General features: G+C 32.9%; 1 protein-coding gene across 3 annotated transcripts in view; it reads left to right on the forward strand.

Moving 5' to 3' along the window:
• The window catches only part of LOC110033516 (hydroxymethylglutaryl-CoA lyase, mitochondrial-like), a 40,907-nt gene that overhangs the window by 12,155 nt on the left and 4,454 nt on the right, over positions 1-24,298 (forward strand). For all 3 annotated transcript variants that reach the window (XM_020737528.1, XM_020737527.1, XM_020737530.1), the window contains exons 5-7: positions 14,079-14,159; positions 14,243-14,406; positions 15,061-15,197. In XM_020737528.1, coding sequence (XP_020593187.1) covers positions 14,079-14,159; positions 14,243-14,406; positions 15,061-15,197 — 382 coding nt within the window. The remainder of the gene's footprint in view (positions 1-14,078; positions 14,160-14,242; positions 14,407-15,060; positions 15,198-24,298) is intronic.

The raw sequence follows: 24,298 nt of genomic DNA on the forward strand, positions 1-24,298 counted from the left end.
ATGACAACACTCTGCTGGAAAACAGCTCAAGTTCTCAGAAGGTCTATAGCCAATATTGATTCTTGCACCCTGTGGATATTACAATAACATCTTTTTCAGCTGGTCTTGATTCAGGATTCTGCCCGGTCTTGATTCTGTCGAATTGACAGCCCTAATCAAATGGTCAACTCTGTAATTTAGAAAAGAATGCAATGATTAATTTTATAAATAAAAAAAAAGTTTGCGTGAAAAGGCATTCAACATATAAGAAAGTATTTCAACTGTTATAATAAGCTGGAGCAGATATAACATTCTAGATTGGCTGCTGTGTCTAATGAAATTCATATGTGCATTCTCAAGCTGCTCGTCATCAATATTAAATTAAATTAATATTTTTTGATGGGGTAATTCGCGTGCATTCTGATGACTTCTAGGCCTAGTGTTTATTTAAAAAACAAGAGGCATTTACACGTATACCACTCACTTCCTACGTATTTACATGTCTAGCACCTAAATTTTGCTTTTTTATGTTTATAACGATGTAATATTTTAATTTTTAAAAGTGGTATATAAAGAGAAATGGAAGGTTAGGTGGTAGATATGTAAAATCATGAGAAACAGGCTTACAGGAACTAAAGTATCATAAACCCTTGATTACTTGAAGAAATCTTCAGTATAGGAACAACTTTATTAAAGCAAAGAAGTAATGAACAAATTAACTGTTCTGAACGAACATAAAGAATAATATGTTTGAGCTAAAATTATTGAATCTTTTGTGTTCTGCATTTTCCTACGTCTCAATTAATGCAATATACAATCTACAAACTGATCATGATTCAATATACTAAATAAAAAGGTAATAGCATCCTATATATTATTGCAATCAAATATATTTTTTTCAATCAATCAAAGTCACGAGGCGAACTACTGTTCATTAATAGCATGCTAAAAGTATTCACTAATATTTTGTATGATCTGTATTTAATTATCCAAAAAAGAAAAAAAAAAAACTCACATTTCTATTGCCGAGCAATCTCTTCACGATAATATGGTTGCATTATCCAGAATATCATTTCAAAGGTAATCTAAATCCTCTGTTATTCCCACCTGACAAAATTATGCAAACAATTAGAAATTGAAAGATATGGGCAATTTACATACATACCCCAATTCCTATGTTTTTACATGTCTAGAACCTAAAGTTTATTTATTTTTTTAACATTTATATCATCCAAATCCTTCATACAGACCACCTGAAACCTGCTATTCACGATTAAACCTGCTATTTATATCATTTGGAGGGTTAAGCATTACTCTAAACTGAATATAAACCACACATGCCAACCAATTTTTATATATTTATATTATATATCTAACACCTAGACTAATTTTTGAGAGAAAATAAGTGATAAGAACATAAAATGAAAAGTTTAAGAAAAGCTAAAAACTAATTGTTGAGAGAAAATTACCAAAGGAGTTTTAAAACTACTTGTAGAAGATCTAATCCAGCTAGAAGTGCATATTAATGCATTCACCGTATTTACCGAGAGCGAACTTCTATAATCACTAAAAACTCTTCCACTGGTACTAAATGATAATTTCGAAGCAACTGTTGTTGGAGGATGATTCAAATTGTGAAAGATCAAGTTCAGACATATTTGCACTGTAAATGAAATCAAAAACTCATAATTAGTATCACTTTAGACATACTACCAAGTCAAAAATGCATAAACACACTTCAAATAATAGCTAGTAATAACATCATGTATAGTCTCCTTAAATTTTTCCTCTTTTGTTTTTCTCCATGATGAAAGAAGGATGCATAAAGAATTGACATTAAGAATGGAGAAAGAGAGTTGGCACATATAAGGAAAAGCCTTCAAGCCAATGAGCATAAAATAAGAAAAGCTTACTATTGGCATTCACATGAAACATAATACACCTTATTAGATGAGCACTTATATAGAGTTGAAGTTTAATACTCATCTCATTCAAGTTGTTATCTGCAAAGCCTTTAAACACCACCATTCACATGAAACGTAATACTCATCTCATTCAAGTTGTTGTCTTATTTTCTAAAATTTGAATTCTAGCTTGTTCAAGTTTAATTTTTGCTTTGACTTGCCAAAAATTCATGAACTCTATTGTTTATTCTTATTAAGGCTTTCATGATAATCATATCCTCTTGGCACATATTGTTCAAGATTTTGACATACTGTATCATAAGTTTATTACCTTGTTTGATACCAATAAACTTCATCTTGATCGTATATATTTATGCAACATTTTTTTGGTTTTGAATATGTTTGCAGTGCCCCAAATTTCTTTTGTGATTATTTACATGTGATTCTAGGCAGAGAGGTGAACTGGATATTTAAAAAACTTACATGTTAGATCATATTTCCACAAACCTTACATGTGCCCCAAATTTCTTTTGTGATGATTTACATGTGATTCTAGACAGAGATGTGAACTGGATATTTTAAAAACTTACATGTTAGATCATATTTCACAAAACTTACATGTGCCCCAAATTTCTTTTGTGATGATTTAAAATATAATAAGTGTGATGTTTTGACTTCGAGTGTTACATCATATAATACCTTGCTAGCATATGCACTACTTATTGCTTCAACAAAAAATATATATTCCCACATTGGAAATGAAACCGTGATATAAAGACATTGACTTTTGACCATAAATTAGCAACAATAATAAAGATAAAAAAAGCAAAGAACAATTGGAATTCACACATCAATAGAAACACAAATTATAGTAATTTTGGCTAAACAGATTTAAACTCTCAAAACAATAACAAAAACATGATTCATGCATTTACAAGATAAGCCACTAATAAGTAATGTGAGAAAGAATTGGATGTCAAAGTTGGAAATAAGTTGGTATTCACATGAAAATTCTATTTAGCCGCTGATAATTATTGTAAATGCCACATTCTCTTATTTTTAATTACAAGACCAATTAAAATTCTCTTTCATAAACTAAAAAAGATCCATGAAAGTACTACAAAACGGAGAAAACATGTATGTAACATAAATTAAAATTCCCTTTCATAACTAAAAAAGACCCTAAAAAGTAACATATTAACAAAAGAATTGCAAATAAACAAAAAAGCTGAAACATGAATGTAATAAAATGGAGGAAACATGTAAGTTTTTTGAAAGATAAACTCAAAAGAGATTAGCAGTTTAGTAACAATAAAAAATCAATAAAAATCAAAACATGGGATCAATTAGGGACTAACCTAATAAATAAGAAACCAAACAAGCAACCGTGCAAGAATATCGAGCAACCAAGCAAGAATACCGATCAATCCATCCAACAATGGCTATCCAAGGAGAAGGAAAAGTGAATAAATATGAAATATTACAGAAATAAATCTACAAGCCCTAAGATCACTCAAAAAATCTAAATAAATCTAAAAAAAATTTAAGAAATATTAGGACAAGAGGCATACTTGAAGATAAATACGAAATATTACAGAAAAGATACTCAAAGATAACTCAAAGATAACACCTAGAACACCTAGGTATCCAAACAAGCAGCCGTCCAAGAATATCGAGCAACCAAACAAGAATACCAATTGATCGAGCTAACACTATCGAGAATGAGAAGTAGAGATTAGTTTTTTTTAAGTTTTCAACAACCCTTATATCAGATCTCATCCATAAAAAACCAGACATCAGACATAAATGCAATATGCGAGATTTCACTGCCAAAACCCTAAAAAACCAGGTTTCACTCAAAAAATCTAAGTAAATCTAAAAGAAATATAAGAAAATTTAAGCTAAGAGGTGAATCCAAAGATAAATATGAAACAATAGAGAAAAGATACTCAAATCTAACACCTCTATAAGTAAACAAGCAACCAAGTAAGAAAACCGAGCAGTCGAGCCAACGCTGACTATCCGAAGAGAAATAGAAGTAGATATTAGTAGACGAACATGAACGGCGAACCCTAAGCTCTAGCACCAGAAAGCCTTTCGCGATTTTGAGAGGAGAATGAGGGAAAGACAGACGGCAGCTCGTGAATTTGAGAGGAGACGGCCAGACGGGAATGGGATTAGGGTTTTTTTTTGGTATAGTTTATTATATATTATATTAAATATGTAATTTATATTTTATAAATATATAATAGTTATATAAGTAATAGTAATATGATTGTAATATGATTTTCTTAATATTTTTTTATATATTATAATTTATAGGATAAATTTTTTAAAATATGATAATTTTTTTAAAATAAATTTAATTAGTTATAATTTATAATATTTAATTTTATGAATATGTATTATGTATATTTATATGTATTTATTTTTGAGCCAATTCGAGCTGAACACGAGCGAACAAACTTTTGTTCTTGTTCAGCTCGTTTACATTTCGAGCTTAAAAAATTGTTCATGTTTGGCTCGTTAGGCTTAACGAACGAGCCGAACACGAGCTGTTTAACCAGCTGAACACGAGCTATTCGCGAACAACGGGCCAAATTGATAGCCTTACTTAGGATTGCCTTATGCACAATTTGCATCTTCGCGCGCATAAACTTCGCGATTCGGACAGCCGACACGTTAAATATTACAATTCACGTCACATACGCCTTTATATGTTGCAGAATTAATCAAAATTTGAATAAAATTTTGAAACGATTGATCACAAGTCGAAATTTTAACGAAAATCAAATTTGACACATTTATTGACTCGATCATCGACGAGGTTGTCCGAACAGCCCCGGATGAAGAAACGGACTACACCGACACGTCCGGAACGTCGACTTTAGCTGGGAGGGACACCCATTTTGATGTGGTTTCGTGCATGAGCGAATAGTGCTCAAATCACGAAATTCTAATATTAAACATTTAAATAAAAAAAAAATCTAAATCCTAAATCCTAAATCCCTAACTCATGCACTCGCCTGATCCCTCTCTAAGGGTCTGTTTGGGCAGCTGCGACTTATCCTGCTTATGTTGATAAAAAACTTATCCTGATAATCTGCTGATGACCAGCTGATCCTAATAAGCTGACTGACTATTTGATTTCTGCATTTAGAGAACAGCTGGTTTTAGAAAAATAATTAATATTTCCCTGTTTTGGATAAACTGCAGCTGTTTGGTTTGTACGTTTTATAAACAGTTGATTTACAGATTTTTTTTAGTAAAATGAACAATCGGCATGTAAACTTGGTATTGTTCTAAAAAAAACGTCAATATCTTCCCTTTTACTATTTCATAACTAATTAACCTACTTTAGACTCACTTGACACATACAGGCCGTAACAATTTATTAAATTTGATATTTATAAATTTACCAACCTTCTTAATGCAATCATAAAGTAGAGATAAAAGTGAAGATTCAATAACATGAAAATACAAAATATTCTTAAAATTTAATGTTCAAATGTTAAGACAAGAAAATACCAAATATTTATATCACCTAAATATTTTGGAACACATCACATAAGCACTGTTACCTAAACAAAAGTGAAATACACCTTAACACACTAATATTTATTATAATGAGACCCAAAAAAAAAAAAAAAATAACATGTTAAAATTACAAGGAAAAAAATTATAATATTGACTTTAAAATGTAGAAGCATATCACGATGAATGCTGCCCGGTTCTGACACTCCAGAACCGTGAGCAAATTTGTCGGACTGGGATATCGTAGAAATGAAAGCACTCGAACCAGAGGCGGTGTTCTAAAATTATGATACTGACGAACTCCGAGCAGCGGTGTCCTGTTGGGATATCATAGAAACGGATGTAGTGTCGGCCCACCTGAAGTTGACATGTATGTTAAAGATGGAATGTTGCCAACTCTGATACAAATTTGTTCATTTTGGTATGTTAAAGATGGCATGTATGGTAACTATGGACAATTGACTGCAATACTATCACATATTCACAACAGGTTTTGCATGTTTTTTTAAATTTTTGCAGATAAAATGATATAAGTAAAGATGGAATGCCGCCAACCCTCCTACAAACCAAAAAGCTATGAATGTATATATGATTAGAATTCCTGAAATTGGTGATTTAACGAAGGCTCTCTAAAGATTACATTCATGCACGTCCATTATCTTCTTCAGGTTATTCCTGCAAAATATGAAAACATATTCACAAAGGAGGGATGTAGATAGCACAAACATGGACCAGAATTTGTAGTTTCTCTGTACAACAAAGAATATCATATGCAGAATATCCTATGTATCATATTCATGTCTTGTCTATTTTCATTTTTCAAAAAAGAATACCTCCACTCACTGGACAACCATGCAGCAAGGCATTTCTGTGTGAAGATAAACAACAACAATGTAGCAAAGAAGCTGTTTCTAGTCTGGCCTACGAATCTTGGCAGATAAAAAACCGAGAAGTACCAAATCTGAACTAACCGAACATATGCAGTACTTACCATATCAAAAATAGAGAAGTTTCAAATCTTTCCAATCCTCCAACACATCAAAAACTACATACAACAAGTAACCGATTGTTCCATTTATTAAAACGCAAGTACAACACCTTTTGGGCTTCAACAAAAAACCGCAAAGACCAACTATTTCTGGCATTAAACCGAATAAAATTTAGGAGCAAATGTAAAAATAAGATTTCTGGAAAAATCTTAAAGATCTAAGCCACAATTATCAAAACTAATTGCTTCTCGCTTACAAATACATAAACGATTTTGAGGTTTATGGATCTAACAATAACCATGAAACCGCATACATGTATAACACCATAAAGCCACAACCGTTACCAAAAAAATCATTCTTGCAGATCAATGGAGGACGAGAGGGGAGAGGAGAAAAGAAGACGAGGGAAGAAGAAGAAGAGTGAGGAGAGGAGGGAGCACGAATTTTTTTTACCATAATACACCTTCTTAGTAGCTAGGGCAGGATTGATAGGGCGAAGAACCAGGGCAAGCGAGAGTAGTGAGGACAGCGAAGGAAAATAGGATGCCCCAAACACGATACACAGGTAAAGCCCCACGTTCACTGTTTACCCTAAACAGTGAAACACGGGTTTTAAAATCGCAGGAGAGACGCAGGAACCAAACACCAAAGCCACATTTTCAAAAACGCCGCCGCCCTTTTAAGTTGCCCCAAAAGGGGCCCTAATTCTTTTCTTTTGGCCCGAGCCCCCTCGCGCAAACCCTAAATCTTCAACTCGAGCCCCTCGCGCGAGCCTTGACTTATCGACCAAACGCTCCTCTTCTTCCTCGCGAGGGAGGTCCCCTCCCCCGTGCCGTGCGAAAAGCCTTACCTCTGTCACCATGCTCTCTGCCTCCACCTGCTTTGCCGCTCTGCTTTCATCTGCTCGCCACCTCTCTTGTCCCGCTCGGCATTTTTGCTTTGTCCCGCTCGGTACTCGGCTCACCGTCCAGGTTTGTGGAGGTGGGCTCTTCTCCTCTCCTCTGGCTATAAAAACCCCCTTTGAGGGAGGGTTGAGGTTGTTGAAATTTTGGGGAAGGATTTGGTGCCTTGGGGAGGTTCTGCCAGATTCGCCGTTGGTTTCTTTTCTTTGCAGTTTTTTTTTTGTTTTTTTTGGGTTCTCCATCAAGAGGTAACCCTCCCTTCTTCCCCCTCCTCCTAAATTTCCTTCACAACTTGCTTATATCTTGCTACCTTTTCTTTTTATGCATCTCTGATATATAAATTATACACATCAAAGTTAAAGTTCTTTGTTCTGTTCTTCACCCCATTTTCAGAATTATTGTTTAAGCGCCTACCACATTTATATATGGATCCTACATTCATATTAATCTCTTGAATAAATGATTTAAAAGGGAACACACGTTTCAGTTTGTTTAGCACCATGAGATGGATGTGATATTGTGATGAGTAATCCGTGGATATAGGGAGACATTTTCTTAACATCTGTTGGAAATAAAGAGGTTGGGTTAGCTAACTTATTTGAGCTTTTCACTGTTCATATCTTTACGGATCAAATGAAATGCGGAGAATGTGGCTAAAGAATTTAAATCTGTACATCTTACATAAATTTCGTATAGTTATTTTGGGATTTCTTTTCCAAATGGAACTTATTGAATGGTGCTTATGCTGAAGTTGTTCAATTAAAACTTACGTCTTTTATGGCTTTCCTCAAAGCAAAAATGTCCTTACATGAGAAAATGTTTTTTTTAACATTATGGATTCATTTCAAATTTCTTTCTACAATTCCTTACATTTATTCGAGCATCCATATGAGTCCCTTATTGCAAATTTGTTTCATGTGTAAGTTGAATCACTGATCGTTTTGGAGAAGAATAGCCTTTCTTTTGGCTTGATGTTTGGAACTATTTGCCTTGCTTTTTGAAAATCTGAAAGTTTTGGGTGGCCTATTTGTAAAAATCTGAAAGTTTTGGGTGGCATATTTGCAAAATCTGAAAACTTTTGGTGGTCAATTTGCAAAATCTGAAAATGTTGGGTGGCTCATTTGCAAAATCTGAAAACTTTGGGCGGTCTATTTTCAAGATCTGAAAATGTTTGTTGGCTCATTTGCAAAATCTGAAAATTTTGGGTGGTCTATTTGCAAAATCTGAAACGTTGGGTGACTTATTTGCAAAATCTGAAAACATAGAATATTTTCGCATAGGCTTGATCCAGGCTTCGATTTTGCTTGCTTTACTTATGCTGGTGAGACTCATAAGTCTTTAGTAGGTCATTTTAGTTTGAGCAAGAGCTGAGCTGCGGCTAGCTGGATTATGGCTTTACATATGAAGGCTGCAACTTTTTTTGTTTTATTTCTTTGAATCATTTTGGAAGCTATGACATTTCACAATATTCTTATCTACAGTGCAATAGCTTTCATTGTTCCAGGTTAAGAGAATAACATTTTCAGTACTTGAACTGATTAACTTATAGGTTTGTTTGCGTTATTTTTTACTTTGAGGCACTAGAAATTGAAGAAACTGCATGACAAGTAGTTGAAACAAAGGTGTTTTTGAGAATTTGAAGGAGTCAGCATGTGTAATACTTTAGATCTTCTGTGGTAATGTGTGGCATTAGAAGGACTTTTTTTTTTTAAGTTTGTTAAAATTATGAAAGTTTTGATGGCTTCCTTCGTGAAAACTTGAAAAATTTGCATCGGATCATGGGTAGAAAGCTTTGAACAGGTGGGAGAACCTTTGCAATTGTTTTATGAATGTTTGCATACCCGCCATTTGAATCTTTTGGCTTGGTAACTGTTATGCCTAAAGTCTCATGTTTGCATATTCAACACTTAAAATTTCATTCTTACACACATACTACCTTACCTTATACTGAGATGAATATGGTATTGGAGAAAGATTTGGGGACCTGTCTTTGCTTTGTGTATTTGCTGATCTTGGAGACATATAAATGCTGTTTTTGTCATTTGTACTTACTACATATAAATCTTGTTTTTTAGAGGTCGTTTAAATGTCGATTTTGGAGCCATTTAAATGTGGTTTTTCGGACTGTTTTGACCCCACATACTTTTTATTTTGAGTCGATCAAGTGCTATCTTGGGTTAATTGAAAAGTGGGTTGGAAATGGGGCCTTAAACACTCTTTTGTCGGTTTCTTTTAAATACAAAATTAGTGACTTTTGGGTAGCATCTATTTGGTTCATTGGGTAACTTTTTGAGGTTTTTATGCATCGATTTGGGCACTTTTATATGCTGATTTTTGGAGGCTTTTAAGCATATTTTGGGACTAATTTGATCATTGTTTTGAAGAATTTAAACGCTTTTAGGCCTATTAACTTGCGGTTTTGCCCCTTTGCTTTGTTGATTTCTTTTTTCGAAGTGGGCCGGCCTCCTCTGTTGATTTGTTTTTGTTACAATGGTTAAGTCAAAAATGGAAATTTTTTATTTAATTATTTGGAAAACACTAAATAAATATTTGAGGATTATTTGGAAAACACTTCATAGAGGATAAATCACCTTAAATCACTTCAAGCACATATTAAAGTGTAGGCTTCCTAAATTTAATGAGCACACCCTAGGTGAGAGTTCCTTTACCTAATTTTCAAATCAATGATGAAACTAGTCATTTGACCTCAATTAATAGGTTAGTTAAAATGATAGACATAAGGATACACCAAGATGTGGTTCATAACTTTCTTTTTAATTAAATCAAGTAGTGAAATTCCCGTCATGACTTAACCTACAGTGAAAATCAATGCTTCGAGATTTGAGCTTGAGCCTTACACTTAAATCCTCCTGGCAATTGGGGACATTCTTAATGTCACATATAAGTCACATACTCCTAGTCCTTTATACGTGACATCGTGTTTTGTTTTACTTGTTCGTGTTTTTTGTTATTATGATTTTCTTATATCGAATTTTCTAGCAATTTGTTTAAGTTTCTCGTAATTTGCTGTTTTTTTTATTGCATTATTTACTTTAATGCACTTGCTAAACTCCTTGGGTAGAGAACAGTATGACATATGATAGGAGGTACACCGAGCTTTTGAACCCCAATAATAATTATACTTGCAAATACAAAACATGAACTAAACTTGGAGTTGCTGCCGTTTGGAGCTTGGAGCAAGTCTTCGTGGGCAGCACGACAGAGAAATAACAGGTGGAGGATGGCGATCTCTAGCAACGTATCTTTTCCTTTGAATTAAATAACAAGCCATGGGACTTTGAAAACTGCATGACAAGTAGTTGAAACAAAGGTGTTTTTGAGAATTTGAAGGAGTCAGCATGTGTAATACTTTAGATCTTCTGTGGTAATGTGTGGCATTAGAAGGACTTTTTTTTTTTAAGTTTGTTAAAATTATGAAAGTTTTGATGGCTTCCTTCGTGAAAACTTGAAAAATTTGCATCGGATCATGGGTAGAAAGCTTTGAACAGGTGGGAGAACCTTTGCAATTGTTTTATGAATGTTTGCATACCCGCCATTTGAATCTTTTGGCTTGGTAACTGTTATGCCTAAAGTCTCATGTTTGCATATTCAACACTTAAAATTTCATTCTTACACACATACTACCTTACCTTATACTGAGATGAATATGGTATTGGAGAAAGATTTGGGGACCTGTCTTTGCTTTGTGTATTTGCTGATCTTGGAGACATATAAATGCTGTTTTTGTCATTTGTACTTACTACATATAAATCTTGTTTTTTAGAGGTCGTTTAAATGTCGATTTTGGAGCCATTTAAATGTGGTTTTTCGGACTGTTTTGACCCCACATACTTTTTATTTTGAGTCGATCAAGTGCTATCTTGGGTTAATTGAAAAGTGGGTTGGAAATGGGGCCTTAAACACTCTTTTGTCGGTTTCTTTTAAATACAAAATTAGTGACTTTTGGGTAGCATCTATTTGGTTCATTGGGTAACTTTTTGAGGTTTTTATGCATCGATTTGGGCACTTTTATATGCTGATTTTTGGAGGCTTTTAAGCATATTTTGGGACTAATTTGATCATTGTTTTGAAGAATTTAAACGCTTTTAGGCCTATTAACTTGCGGTTTTGCCCCTTTGCTTTGTTGATTTCTTTTTTCGAAGTGGGCCGGCCTCCTCTGTTGATTTGTTTTTGTTACAATGGTTAAGTCAAAAATGGAAATTTTTTATTTAATTATTTGGAAAACACTAAATAAATATTTGAGGATTATTTGGAAAACACTTCATAGAGGATAAATCACCTTAAATCACTTCAAGCACATATTAAAGTGTAGGCTTCCTAAATTTAATGAGCACACCCTAGGTGAGAGTTCCTTTACCTAATTTTCAAATCAATGATGAAACTAGTCATTTGACCTCAATTAATAGGTTAGTTAAAATGATAGACATAAGGATACACCAAGATGTGGTTCATAACTTTCTTTTTAATTAAATCAAGTAGTGAAATTCCCGTCATGACTTAACCTACAGTGAAAATCAATGCTTCGAGATTTGAGCTTGAGCCTTACACTTAAATCCTCCTGGCAATTGGGGACATTCTTAATGTCACATATAAGTCACATACTCCTAGTCCTTTATACGTGACATCGTGTTTTGTTTTACTTGTTCGTGTTTTTTGTTATTATGATTTTCTTATATCGAATTTTCTAGCAATTTGTTTAAGTTTCTCGTAATTTGCTGTTTTTTTTATTGCATTATTTACTTTAATGCACTTGCTAAACTCCTTGGGTAGAGAACAGTATGACATATGATAGGAGGTACACCGAGCTTTTGAACCCCAATAATAATTATACTTGCAAATACAAAACATGAACTAAACTTGGAGTTGCTGCCGTTTGGAGCTTGGAGCAAGTCTTCGTGGGCAGCACGACAGAGAAATAACAGGTGGAGGATGGCGATCTCTAGCAACGTATCTTTTCCTTTGAATTAAATAACAAGCCATGGGACTTTGAAGTAGTCTGTCTAGCGCAACATAAATCCTCACTTTATCGTTTAATCCTTTTCACAGCAATGTTGTGTAATTTATGCCCTAACTGCTTTAGGTTCCGAGGTCGTCGTCCGATATGATGTAGACCCTCATATCTTCCAGGCTATTTGTATGACCGTGTCCCACAAATATAAACCTTAAATAATAAAATTGTCAGGATAAAACATCAAATTACATCTTCTCAAAATTGAAGCCAAATAATATGATAATTTAGGAAGTCACCGAGGTTTCTCTCAGGATCCGTGACATCCCCAACTTTTCTTTCCTTTGATTCCAGAAATAAATGTTTTCATTTGGTCCATTTCTCCACTTGACATTTCTATGTCCAACCTTGATTGAATTTATAAAGATAGATACCTCTAATCATCATCGAGAGTTCTCTTAAGTGAGTTCAGTCATTTCAGAGGTAATTAACTATAGGTGCTTGCCTCTATAGGGAGCTTTAAGAACCCAGTTAATATAAACCCTATCTAATTCATAATATTAGGTAGGGGAACTTGTCGGTCAACATAAATGTTTGTAGACTAAAACAAATGTCATTAATTTTTTAGTTTATTTGATCGAGCCTCATGGATAAATGATATGTCTCTTTCTCGGGATAGGTATGTCACTTGTAGTGTTGTGCTCGTGTATTTAAACTATTGTCTATTTGAGATTGGTTTGGTCTCATATCTTCAAAATTAAACAATTACATTTCAAAACTATATTTATATTATATTAAATCGAATATCTCTTTCCCAATTTGATGACCGACACTATGTGATGATGCATTTTCTGGATATGAACTTTCTTTAAGCAAGGACAAGCTATGTAAATCTCAAAGCATGTAGTAAACTTTGATAGAAGATAGAAGCTCAAATGATCCACAGAATTAAGCACAATGGCAAATCACAACATGAACTATGCTCAATGAGCAAGAGTTTGTATGGGAAGGTAACAAGGATGTGCCTCAACTCAAGGTTGCACTGCTTCCAAGGTCCTTGGAAGCTGCATTTTGACCGATTTCGACTAACTGTTGAAGGGGCAATATTCCTGCCCAAGCCACTGCTTTTTTCAGTGCAGCTTCACCACACGTCGTGTATCATGATGCTAGCTAAAGCCACACAAAACACTGGCCAAATAAGGAAAATATTGGCAGATGATAAATGTTGCGTAGATCATATAAAACCAAGTGCGAATTTGTATGTGCCATAAAAACATAAAATAAAGAGTTCCATGGAGATAACTGGTCAACTTCTAAAGACCTGAGTTCCCATGCCCACCCTAAGCAATGGACCAATAACGTATGATTGAATAGAACTAGTATCTATAATTTGTAAGAGGAAATGGGGGAGCTTGGTCTTTTGATGACTTGCAGTGTAGTCTATGTTTAGGCAATCTCATCTGAGAGAATGTTACCAAGGTGAATACGATTTGAATGTACAAGTTAAACAACTTTTGAAAACAGACAAGTCTGAAACTGAGAACTAACACCAAAGGTGACCCATTGTTCAATATTTTCATATAAACGTAAAATGACAATCCAATATTATGATTTTCTTTTATTTTGAATGCTGCTTATAAAAATATTTATAGGCAATACACGCAAAGAAAAAAACTGTTGTTAATTCAATCACCATTATATATCTACTCAATGAAGATTAAAATAGAAGATGGATGTTATGATTCATTCACTTGCTTCTATCTTTCAGATAACGAAAAGTTTTATTTATCTAAAAATGTAGCTAGCAGATGCCAAGGATGTCATTGAAGAAATTTGTAACATTGAGGGCATTCACTTTCCAGTGCTGACTCCTAATCTCCAAGTAAGTCGTCCTTATTATGATTCAGTTTATTGTTCTATGTATCAATCGTGGAGAAGAATTCATCACAGATGATGCTCCGCCAGGGTTTCAAGGCAGCTATTGCAGCAGGTGCGAAAGAAGTTGCGATATTTGCATCAGCTTCAGAAGCTTTTTCTTTGTCCAATATCAATTGTAGCATTAAGGATAGCCTTGCCCGTTATCAGGATGTTACTCATGCTGCAAAGGCACTTGGAGTGCCAGTTCGTGGGTATGCCAGAACTCACAAATTACTTCAACAAAGCTACAATAGTTGATGATTCTAGTTTGTTAATCTAGAAATTTCTTCTTCTATCTTCTCTAGGCACGCTAAGTGGAGTAATAATACTAAAAAAAAGAAAAAAAATTAACTACCTAAAACTAAACAACACTTCAACCTACCAATTCATTACAATACACTGTTAACTTGGAAGTCTTCACTCAACTAAACAACTCTTTGCGGTCGTGGAAGTCACCATGCAAAATATGTAGGCCACTTAATCTGATGAAACCATCATCATCACTAGTTTTATTCCAACTCTTTGAGGTTGACTTCTTGAATTATTTATCATCACTCATTCTTATCAAGTGTTGCATGTGATGTGACCTCTTGTTTTGGCATGTCATCTCATACAATTTTTTAGCCACGTTATGTGTTCTATCCCTTTTCTTCATATTCATGTTGCATTACTTCCATCTTACATTTTTCAATCATTTTATGCTCCCTGAGTTCTTGTTTAAATCAACTTAGCCTATACAACCTCATATTCTGTAGATTTTGCTAGAAGGCTCTTAAAATATTCAACTTACACTATCCCTCTTAGTTTCACCACTCATCTCAAGTGTCCTTCAACCTGCTAATACTGTGCTGCTCGAACTGTGACAGATATGTTTCCTGTGTTGTGGGTTGTCCCGTAGAAGGAGCAGTTTGTCCAACGAAGGTGGCATATGTAGCAAAAGAACTTTATGAAATGGGTTGTTTTGAGATATCTCTTGGTGATACAATCGGAGTTGGTAATCCAGGTAAATTTAAGGCACTTTTTTCTTATGTTTAAGTGAACATCACAGTCATTATTTGTTGGGTGAATATATTCTTTTAGAATAAGATGGGAAGCTACAAAAAGCAATTGCGGAATTTAATAAACATTCATTTGAGAGTACCTTTGTGGTCACTTTGCAGTATATAATACAACTTGTGTTTATTCTTATCATCATCGAATCATTGAATCGTTAACTTTTTGCCAAGTATTTAGTGTGGCTTCAATATATGATAAGATGCATGATGTAGCATTGGTAAATCATTTTGTCTGTGTTCAGATAACATGTTTCCTTGTTTCAAAAAGGAAAAATACTCTAAACCCAAAATAAAATAAAAAGAAAAGGAAGAAAAAAAGTAAAAATATCATGTTTCTTAGCGATCAAGTTATATTCTGCATGTGCAATGCTCTTAACATGTTATAGAAAAATATGTGCTAACAATTTAAAATATTTGCATAAGACGACATGTGTGGTACAATATGATGAACTTTTGATGTTTAACTCTTTTTTGTTACCAGAAGCTGGTTTTCCCAAAGGACATACTGTTTTTTTTTCTCATTTTTTAAACATTTTATGCATTTGGTAGTTGAGCATGCTACAGTCATGGATTTTTTTAATTATAATTTACATATATCTTTTCAATTGGACTTTGTAAGTGACGAGCTAGAATTAACTATTATTTGTACATGTAAGAAGACATTATACTCTTTAAGCGAACTTGTTCAGGTACAAAAGATTCTTGTGAGCCCAAAACTTGAAGCTGTAAATCTTCTCAAGGCAAAGTAGTAAAGCACTTAGTATATTACAACAAGAATATTAGAGCTGTGACTTTGTGTGAAGTATGTCTTCTTTCTTTTAAGATTAAATCAAAACGAAGCAATTTTTTAATTGAAGGAAAATAATTGTTGGCAACGGAATATTGTTGTATATCATTGCGGAATACAGGTGTATATATATGGACAATCAGAAAGAACAAAGAAGGAAGATGATAACTCTTCCCCTTAAACTAGAGCATATACCATTACGTTCCAACCAATTACAAATATTTCACGACAAAGAAATTCCAGAGCCTTGGTAAATAGATCAAATAATAACTTTTCACTAAATATGTGTGTATGTGTGTATTTGGGTTTCTTTTTTTTTTAGGCTGCATCATTGATAAAGTCATAATAACTTCCATTTTTTGAATTTTTAATGGACGTTCTTATTGCTTCATATATAGCTGCTTGATTATTACAACTAGGAATCATAAGTCATGTAATTGAGAAGCCAAATTGTCTATCAGAGATCCACATCATTTCACATGCATAATGAGCTATAATCTTATCTTCAAGTAGATATAAAAATAACATTATATTTCTTCTCCAGATCACAAGATTTTCAACCATAAAGACATGATAACCTAAAGTTGGCTTTCAAATCTTAAGATATTGCGTGCCAAAATCAAGAAAAAATTCAATTCTTAAAGGATTTTATTTTTGATAAACTATTTATTTTCAGGGGTTTCTTGATAGACCTTAAAATTATTTGATAGCATCTAAATGTTTCTTTTTTGGGTTTTTAGACCAACCATACCAACAACAGAGGATATTTTGAGTGACAGTAAAGTAGTTAGTTTTTTCAAACAAACAAGCTTCACCATTCTCAAATGATTTCAGAGCATCAATAGGAAAATAAAAAACCTTACATCCAAGAGATCAACTTCTTCATGAAAGTTTGTGGCATGCTTTCTTTGTGTGTGTGTGTGTGTGTGTGTGTTTGAGAGAGAGAGTAATTATTGGCATTCATTTCGAGCAAAAAGAGTCTTTAGTAATCAATTTTATGGTCCTCTGTATATTACCATCAAACTAGACTTTAATAGTGATTACCTATAAAAGAAAGGGTTTAATCTAAGGGAAATGTGTAACCAAGCCTCAAATATAATAATCAAGAATTACATGCTTTCAATTAAGGTCAATTTGATCCTCCTGTTATGTACTTAAAATAGAAAACACAAAAAAGACCAGACAAACCGACAAAAAGAAATGAATAGATAATCAAATAACAAAAAAATTGTATTGAATGGTTAGTGCTTTGGCATTTACTTTTATGAAGATCAATATAAAAAGTCTATCCGAGTGCTCAGTGATAGTCTAATGGTTAGCCATAGTAAACGAGATGGAGGAAGGTGATTCAGAAGGAGACTAACATTCCTTGTCATTTTAAACGCAATGGTGGTAGAGGTCTAGATGGAGGGTCGTTGGTAAATGGAGTGTGAGATAAGGGAAGGCCTCATACAAGGTAGCATTTATTACTAAGCAAGTAAGAATGGCATTCCACTAAAATTGGCGAGAATCGAGTATTTAAAACATTGAAGCTTATGTAGCATTGAGAAGATGATCATTTATATTCAACCACCTTATTTTATTAAGATTTATATGATTATGATAATTGATGTCTAACATCACTCTCAGGATAAAAAAGAATGAAAGAAGATTGCATAAATTCAAAAATATTTTGTGCGAAATGCCATTATTTGAATGGAAAATTATTATTCTAATTTTCCTCCTTAAATTCGTTTGAATGTTGGTACGGCTTTAGACCTACACACTTCAACAAGTATAGCCAAGTAACTCATGTTTGTTTATAATGAAGGAGATAAATAACAAAAAGTTATATAGATAGATACTAAGTTTGATCCTCAGATGTCTGAGTAAACTAAGTCAAATGTTGTATTATTACATTAAAAGTAAAACAACGGAAAGAAAACACTTGATGTTTACCAAATTAACACTTTAAATTCAAAATTTAAAATTTAGGATAGTACATTCATTTCACGAAAAATAGTAAATAGCAGCATAAAAATCCCATCAATAATAGTGCCAAATTCGACGCTAAACCCTATTACTTGCAAATTTAGTAATTTTGATGCACAAATGGATGTTGCAAAGCTATTGGCATAAAAAAAATTCCGCTGCTACAATTTACGGTGGTTTTGCGACAAAAGTGATCGTACATAATATTTAATGACGCATATTGTGTTTGAGCGATCTGATGCAAATTTACGTCAGCTATGTGTCAAAATATTCCGTCAGAGAAATCTTTGCGACAAAACTCAACGATAGCTTATTAATGTCTAAATTAGTGTCGGATGTTGTCAAACATTTGGTTGAGTCTGAAAATTGGATGCAAAGGGTTGCACATATATACAAATATGTAAACACACTCACACACTCACACATCTATAAACTTATATATATATATATAGACACGCACACTCACACATCTATAAACTCGTATATACAAATATATACACACACAAATGTTCATCTACACACACACGTACATGTAAATGTAAAGGGGTGCACATGCATACCACCCAATTCTTTTGTAATTAGTTATCTAAAACCTAAATTTTAATTTGACAAAGTTTAAAAAAAATTAAAAAAATTACATATATGCCACCCAATTTCTTTAGATTTTCATCTAAACGATAGAAATCAAGCATTCCTAACATATCACTAAAAACATTGACATAGCCCTAAACCTAAACGACAGAAATCAGACATAAAAACAAAAGTATTCGAGCAAATGCAGAGGAGAATTGAAAAGTAATAGATTACCGCGGGGTCGCCAGAAGGTTGCTAGAGAGGAAGAGAAACCCTAATTTTCATCAAGCCAAAGGAATAATAGAGAGGAAGGAGAGAAAGTACGAATGAGAGGCTAGCGGGCATGACATTATGTTTAGAGAGTTTTGTTTCCAAGTAGCGTCGGAAATACCTAATGATAATATGACGCTATTAGGTGAAAAGCATTCTGTCACACATTTCAGATGCTTTTTTCGATGCAAAATACTTGCGTCGGAACATTCCGACACAACTTTTCAGATGCTAATTCATACACTATTTGCCTATATTCTTGGAGTAATTAGTGAAGCTTTGAAGATGAGAAGAGAGGAAACTCAAATGTTAATGTCATTGATAAGAGGAAATTAATGATAAGGTAGTGAAAAGATTAGTTAAACAAAACTTAGTGACAACATCAACTCCTCTACAAATATCGTTATTTTTATTTAGTTCTTGAATAATACAAGAATGATAAAAGGTTATCAAATAATTCTGAGACTTGCTTATACTATATTGACAAAAAATTGATATGAAATTATGGGATATATAAAATATTATATAATATTAAGAAAGAGGAGATATAAATGGTTCTTTTTCTTTTTTTTTGAAACAGAAGAGAACTATCAACAAGAATAAAAGGTAAAAGAGGGATCGCAGTAATGGATGAAAATCATCATTCGTTGCTTGTTATATATATATGGGAAGAAGCATAAAGACATACTAGAATGAGTAACTGCAACCAAACTCAAGGAACAAACAATATAACAAACAAAAATGTGCATCACAGAATGATGTAGAGGATGGTCTTAATTCTCTTAAGAAATTATCACAGAGCCTAAAGAAGTACTAGATTGATAATAATAGGTCCAAAAACACATTGAGTGACAGGAGAATAGCCAAATTTCTCCCAATAAAGATTTGATGATTGATTTGTCCATTGACAATGTTAAATGGTGGGAAACAGTTGTGATCATCTCCATGACCAACATTGTGATCTCATTCACAAGAACTGCAAACCCTTTTATTAGAAATTAAAGCAGCTTGATGAAAATTAAAAAAGGAGAAACAAGTAACTCAATGAGCTAAGGAACTTTGGAGACTGTAATAGTGATGTTTGGGACGGTAGAGTCTTTTATCAGTTTAGTATAAGCAGATTGTTGGAATGGGTGCAGGTCAGAGAGGAACTTAGCAATGAGAAATTTGTTATTTTGTTCATGCCGAGAGAGAAAAGGGTAAGATAAAGATGCTAAATTTTTTTTCTTTTCAAGATCTTGTATTATTCAAGGATCTCCTGAATATATTTGCCTGCCTATTGTATGGAAAATAGCTTGAATTATCAAGTATATATCTGAGAGATGCTATCTTGAAAGTAAGTGGAGTGCAATGTAATCAAAGAACTAAGTAGAAATAGAAGAAACTTTCATTCCTTTTTGTCAATTTTATAAAACAGGATAATAGATGTGATATCTGGTTCATGTTTATTTACTATTCATATTGAACAATGTAATCATATATGTCATTTGTATATTTGCCAGTGCCCCTCCATTTAAGAGGCGGAGATTCATAATGTTTGAGTTTCTCCTACAATATCACAAGAAAACAAAAAGCATGGTATTATTAGCAGATAATTGGTATCATTCATTTTGATTGAAATACCAATAGTGGATGAGAAATTTGTCTCCAAGAGAGTAGTGAAGGACATATAGGCGGATGGTAGGAAAAGTAAAGATAACATAAGGAAATATTTACTTATAGATCCCGGGGCTTGGATTAAATGCAAGATTAAGATAAAATAGTGAGTGCAGCGTGTGAAGAATTTTGCAATGTGCTCGGAGATTGAGGCCTCAAGAGCTAGTGTGTGTGACATTTAGGCAATTGCAGATTGCATGGGGGTCTAAGATTACTAGAGTGAGTGTATAGGGGCGACAACAGGAGCAAAGGGTTTAGGAACAAGGTTTGCACGGGGAAGGGGACTGCTACATGTGTGGCAAGGGGTGTTTGGTATCCTATTTTAGGCAGGACACTAGTTAATTGTTGCTTCAATTCTACCAAACACAATTTTTGAGTATTTAAGATTTTCTTTTTTTTTTATTAAATCTCATTCACTTTCTTACTAATTAATTTTGACTTTGTATTTAATTTAATCGATTTAATAATTTTTCTAACAAATCTAGAATTTTGAAGCAAATATTCAATCATTAATTTTTGTTAAATCATTTAATTCTTTCAGTCAAATAGCCAAGTGTTCTCTTTAGATACTAAATTAGTTTTAATAGATACTAATAGGAACTTCAACTTTCTTAGTGACATTTTGTTTATTTTTGTTGTGCATTATGATAGTTGAATGTTAGTAAATGAAAGTTTCTTGGGTCCGAGGCCTTGCAATTAATAATCTCCTACTCATGTATTATGAAACTTGATTCTTCTTTTAGCCTCTGATTTCTTGTACTTAAAAAAATTTAGCATTTGAACCATGGAAACTCCAACTAATTCAATCATTAATTTTAAGTTGAAATTCTAGCAAAAAAGAGGTAAGTTTTCATGAGAGAAAAAGATCCCAAAAAAAATGTAATATTGGATGTATTACAAAGAATATTTGCAATATAGATGATGATATATTTTCTAAAATTAAGATTAAATGATTAAAATGAAGAAATGCCTTTGAAGTTTTGTGCAATTAACGAGTACATGAAGATTTAAAGGTAAGTCTTATAAATACTATAGTTAGGTAGATTAGTGATTAGACATAAAAAAGTTATTTACATGTAAGTTCACTATGACAACAATAACAACAAAGCCTTAATCCGACGACATGGGGTCGGCTACATGAATCCTTTTCTCCTTTGTGTCCTATTTAATGCATATTTTCATTTAGTTCTAATAAATTAAGATCATTTTTTATACAATAAGCCCAAGTCTTCCTAGGTCTACGTCTACCTTTTTTAACATAAGTCGAATCTAAAACATCTACTCTCTTAATCAGATCATCAGATGGTTGATGTTAATGTGACAAAACCATCTAAGACGACTGTCTCTAATTTTGTCCGTCACAGGAGCTACACCAACCCTATCAAAGATATATTCATTTCACATTTTTTCTCTAATTGTAAAGTCACTCATCCACCTTATCACAACACTTAACTTAGTATATTATACTTCTCTTTTAACGGCCAACATTCAGCACCGTAGAGCATTGAAGATCTCACCACTATCTTATAAAATTTTCCTTTTAGTCTAAGCGGTACTTTTCTATCACACAGAACGCTTTAAACTAAACGCTTTGGACAACGGACCCAAGATATCTAAATCGTTCACACCTTTTAATAATTTGATCACCCAAAGTCACACTTCTGTCACTAGATCTATTACTACTAAAATTACACTCCATGTATTTAGTTTTAGTTCTACTTAAATGAAGGCCTTTAGACTCCAATGTAGACCTCCATAAATTAAGGTTTTCCTGAGCTTTTTCTCTCGTCCTATCCACGAGAAGGATATCATCAGCAAAAAGCATACACCAAGGTACATCCTCCTATAAATATCCAGTAAGACCATCCATAACTAAAGCAAAAAGATATGGGCTTAAAGCCGATCTCTGATGTAATCCAACAGAAATATGAAAATATTTTTTCGATCCTCTTTCAGTTCGAACTCAAGTGACAGCTCTGGTATACATATCTTTAATGACTTGAATATAAGTCATATCAACACTTTTCTTCTCAAGAACTCTCCAAAGGATATCTCTTAGAACTTTATCGTAAGCTTTTTCTAAATCAGTAAACATCAAATGTAGATCCTCCTATTATCTCTGAACTTCTCCATCAAACCACTCAATAAATGTATAGCTTCCATCGTAGACCTGCCTGGCATAAATCCAAATTGATCATGAGAAATCTTTGTAATACGTCTTAACTTATGCTCAATTACCTTCTCCCATAATTTTAACGTATGAAACATCAACTTAATTCCTTTATAATTTGCACACTCTTGTGCATCCCCTTTATTCTAAAAAATGGGGAGCAAAATACTATTCCTCCACTCCTCAGACATTTTTTTAGTTTTTAAAATAATATTAAAGAGTTTAGTAAGCCAAGAAACTCCCAAATATGCTAAATATTTCCCCACTTCAATTGGGATATTTTCAAATCCAACAAATTTCCATCCTTTTTTTTAAAGCCTCCTCAACTTCTTCTGTACTAATGCGACTGTAAAAAAATGAAACATTTTATTATTATTAACAATATTAAGATCACTAAGGTTGATCGTATTTTCAGAAACTTCAATAAAAATTTATTAAAATAACTCACACATCTATGTTGAATATCATTTTCTAAGAAAAACACATTTTGATTTTCATCTTTAATACACTTTACTTGAGTTAAATATTTACTTTTCTTTTCGCTTTGTTTGACTAGTTTATAAATATATTTTCACCATTCTTAATATCTAATCTATTATAAAGATCACTAAAAACAAAATTTTTAGCGTCACAGATTGTTCTTTTAGACTCCCAACGGGCCGTTTGATATTTTTCCCAGTTTTCTAAGCTTTTATATTTAAATCAATTTTTACAACATACCTTCTTATGTTTCATCTTTTCTTGCACATTATTATTCAACTACCAACTATTTTTATAGAAACATTTCTTTTGATTTTCCAAGTACATCTTTTGCTACTTGTTTAATAGTGTTTGTTACTATATCCCACATAGCATTTGCTTCATGAACATCTCAAATTTTTAAATCTTGAACTTTACTCATAAAAATAATTTTATTTGTGTCTTTTAGGTTCCCTCATTTAAGTCTACGATGATGAGTCATAGTATTCTTTATTTTATTACTCTTTATCTTAAAATCTAGAACTAATAATCGATGTTGGGCACTTAAATTGTACTTAAAGTACTTAAATCCTCACTTGGAATGACCTTACAATCTTTACAATTTTGACGATCTCTTCTTCTCATAAGAAAATAATCAATTTGTGTTTTTTCATATTCATTCTTATAATTAATAAGATGTTCTTCTTTTTTCTTGAATAAAGTATTAGTAATAACAAAATCATACACTAAAGCAAAATCCAAAATGACTCTGTCATCTTCATTAGTCACTCCAAAATTGTAGCTACCATGAATATTTCTGAAATCTTCGACCACTCTAGCGACATCTCCATTCAAAAACTCCAATAAAAATTCTTTCTTCACGAGGTATCATTTGTATTAAGTCTTCTAGGTCAAGTCTTCTAGCATTTGTATTAAGTCTTCTAGGTCATTCCAGAATTTATATTTAGACCCTATATCTAAATTTACTTGAGGAGCATAAGCACTTAAAATATTAAAAATTTTAGTATCAATAATAATCTTAAAGGTTATATTCTATCTCCAACTCTATTAGTTTTTACAACAATATCTTTCAAACTCTTATCTATAATTACACTTACACCGTTTCTTGTGTGACTCTTACCAGAATACCAAAGTTTAAAACC

The sequence above is a fragment of the Phalaenopsis equestris genome, unplaced genomic scaffold (genome assembly GCF_001263595.1).
Source record: "Phalaenopsis equestris unplaced genomic scaffold, ASM126359v1 Scaffold001207, whole genome shotgun sequence".
NCBI lineage: Eukaryota > Viridiplantae > Streptophyta > Magnoliopsida > Asparagales > Orchidaceae > Phalaenopsis > Phalaenopsis equestris.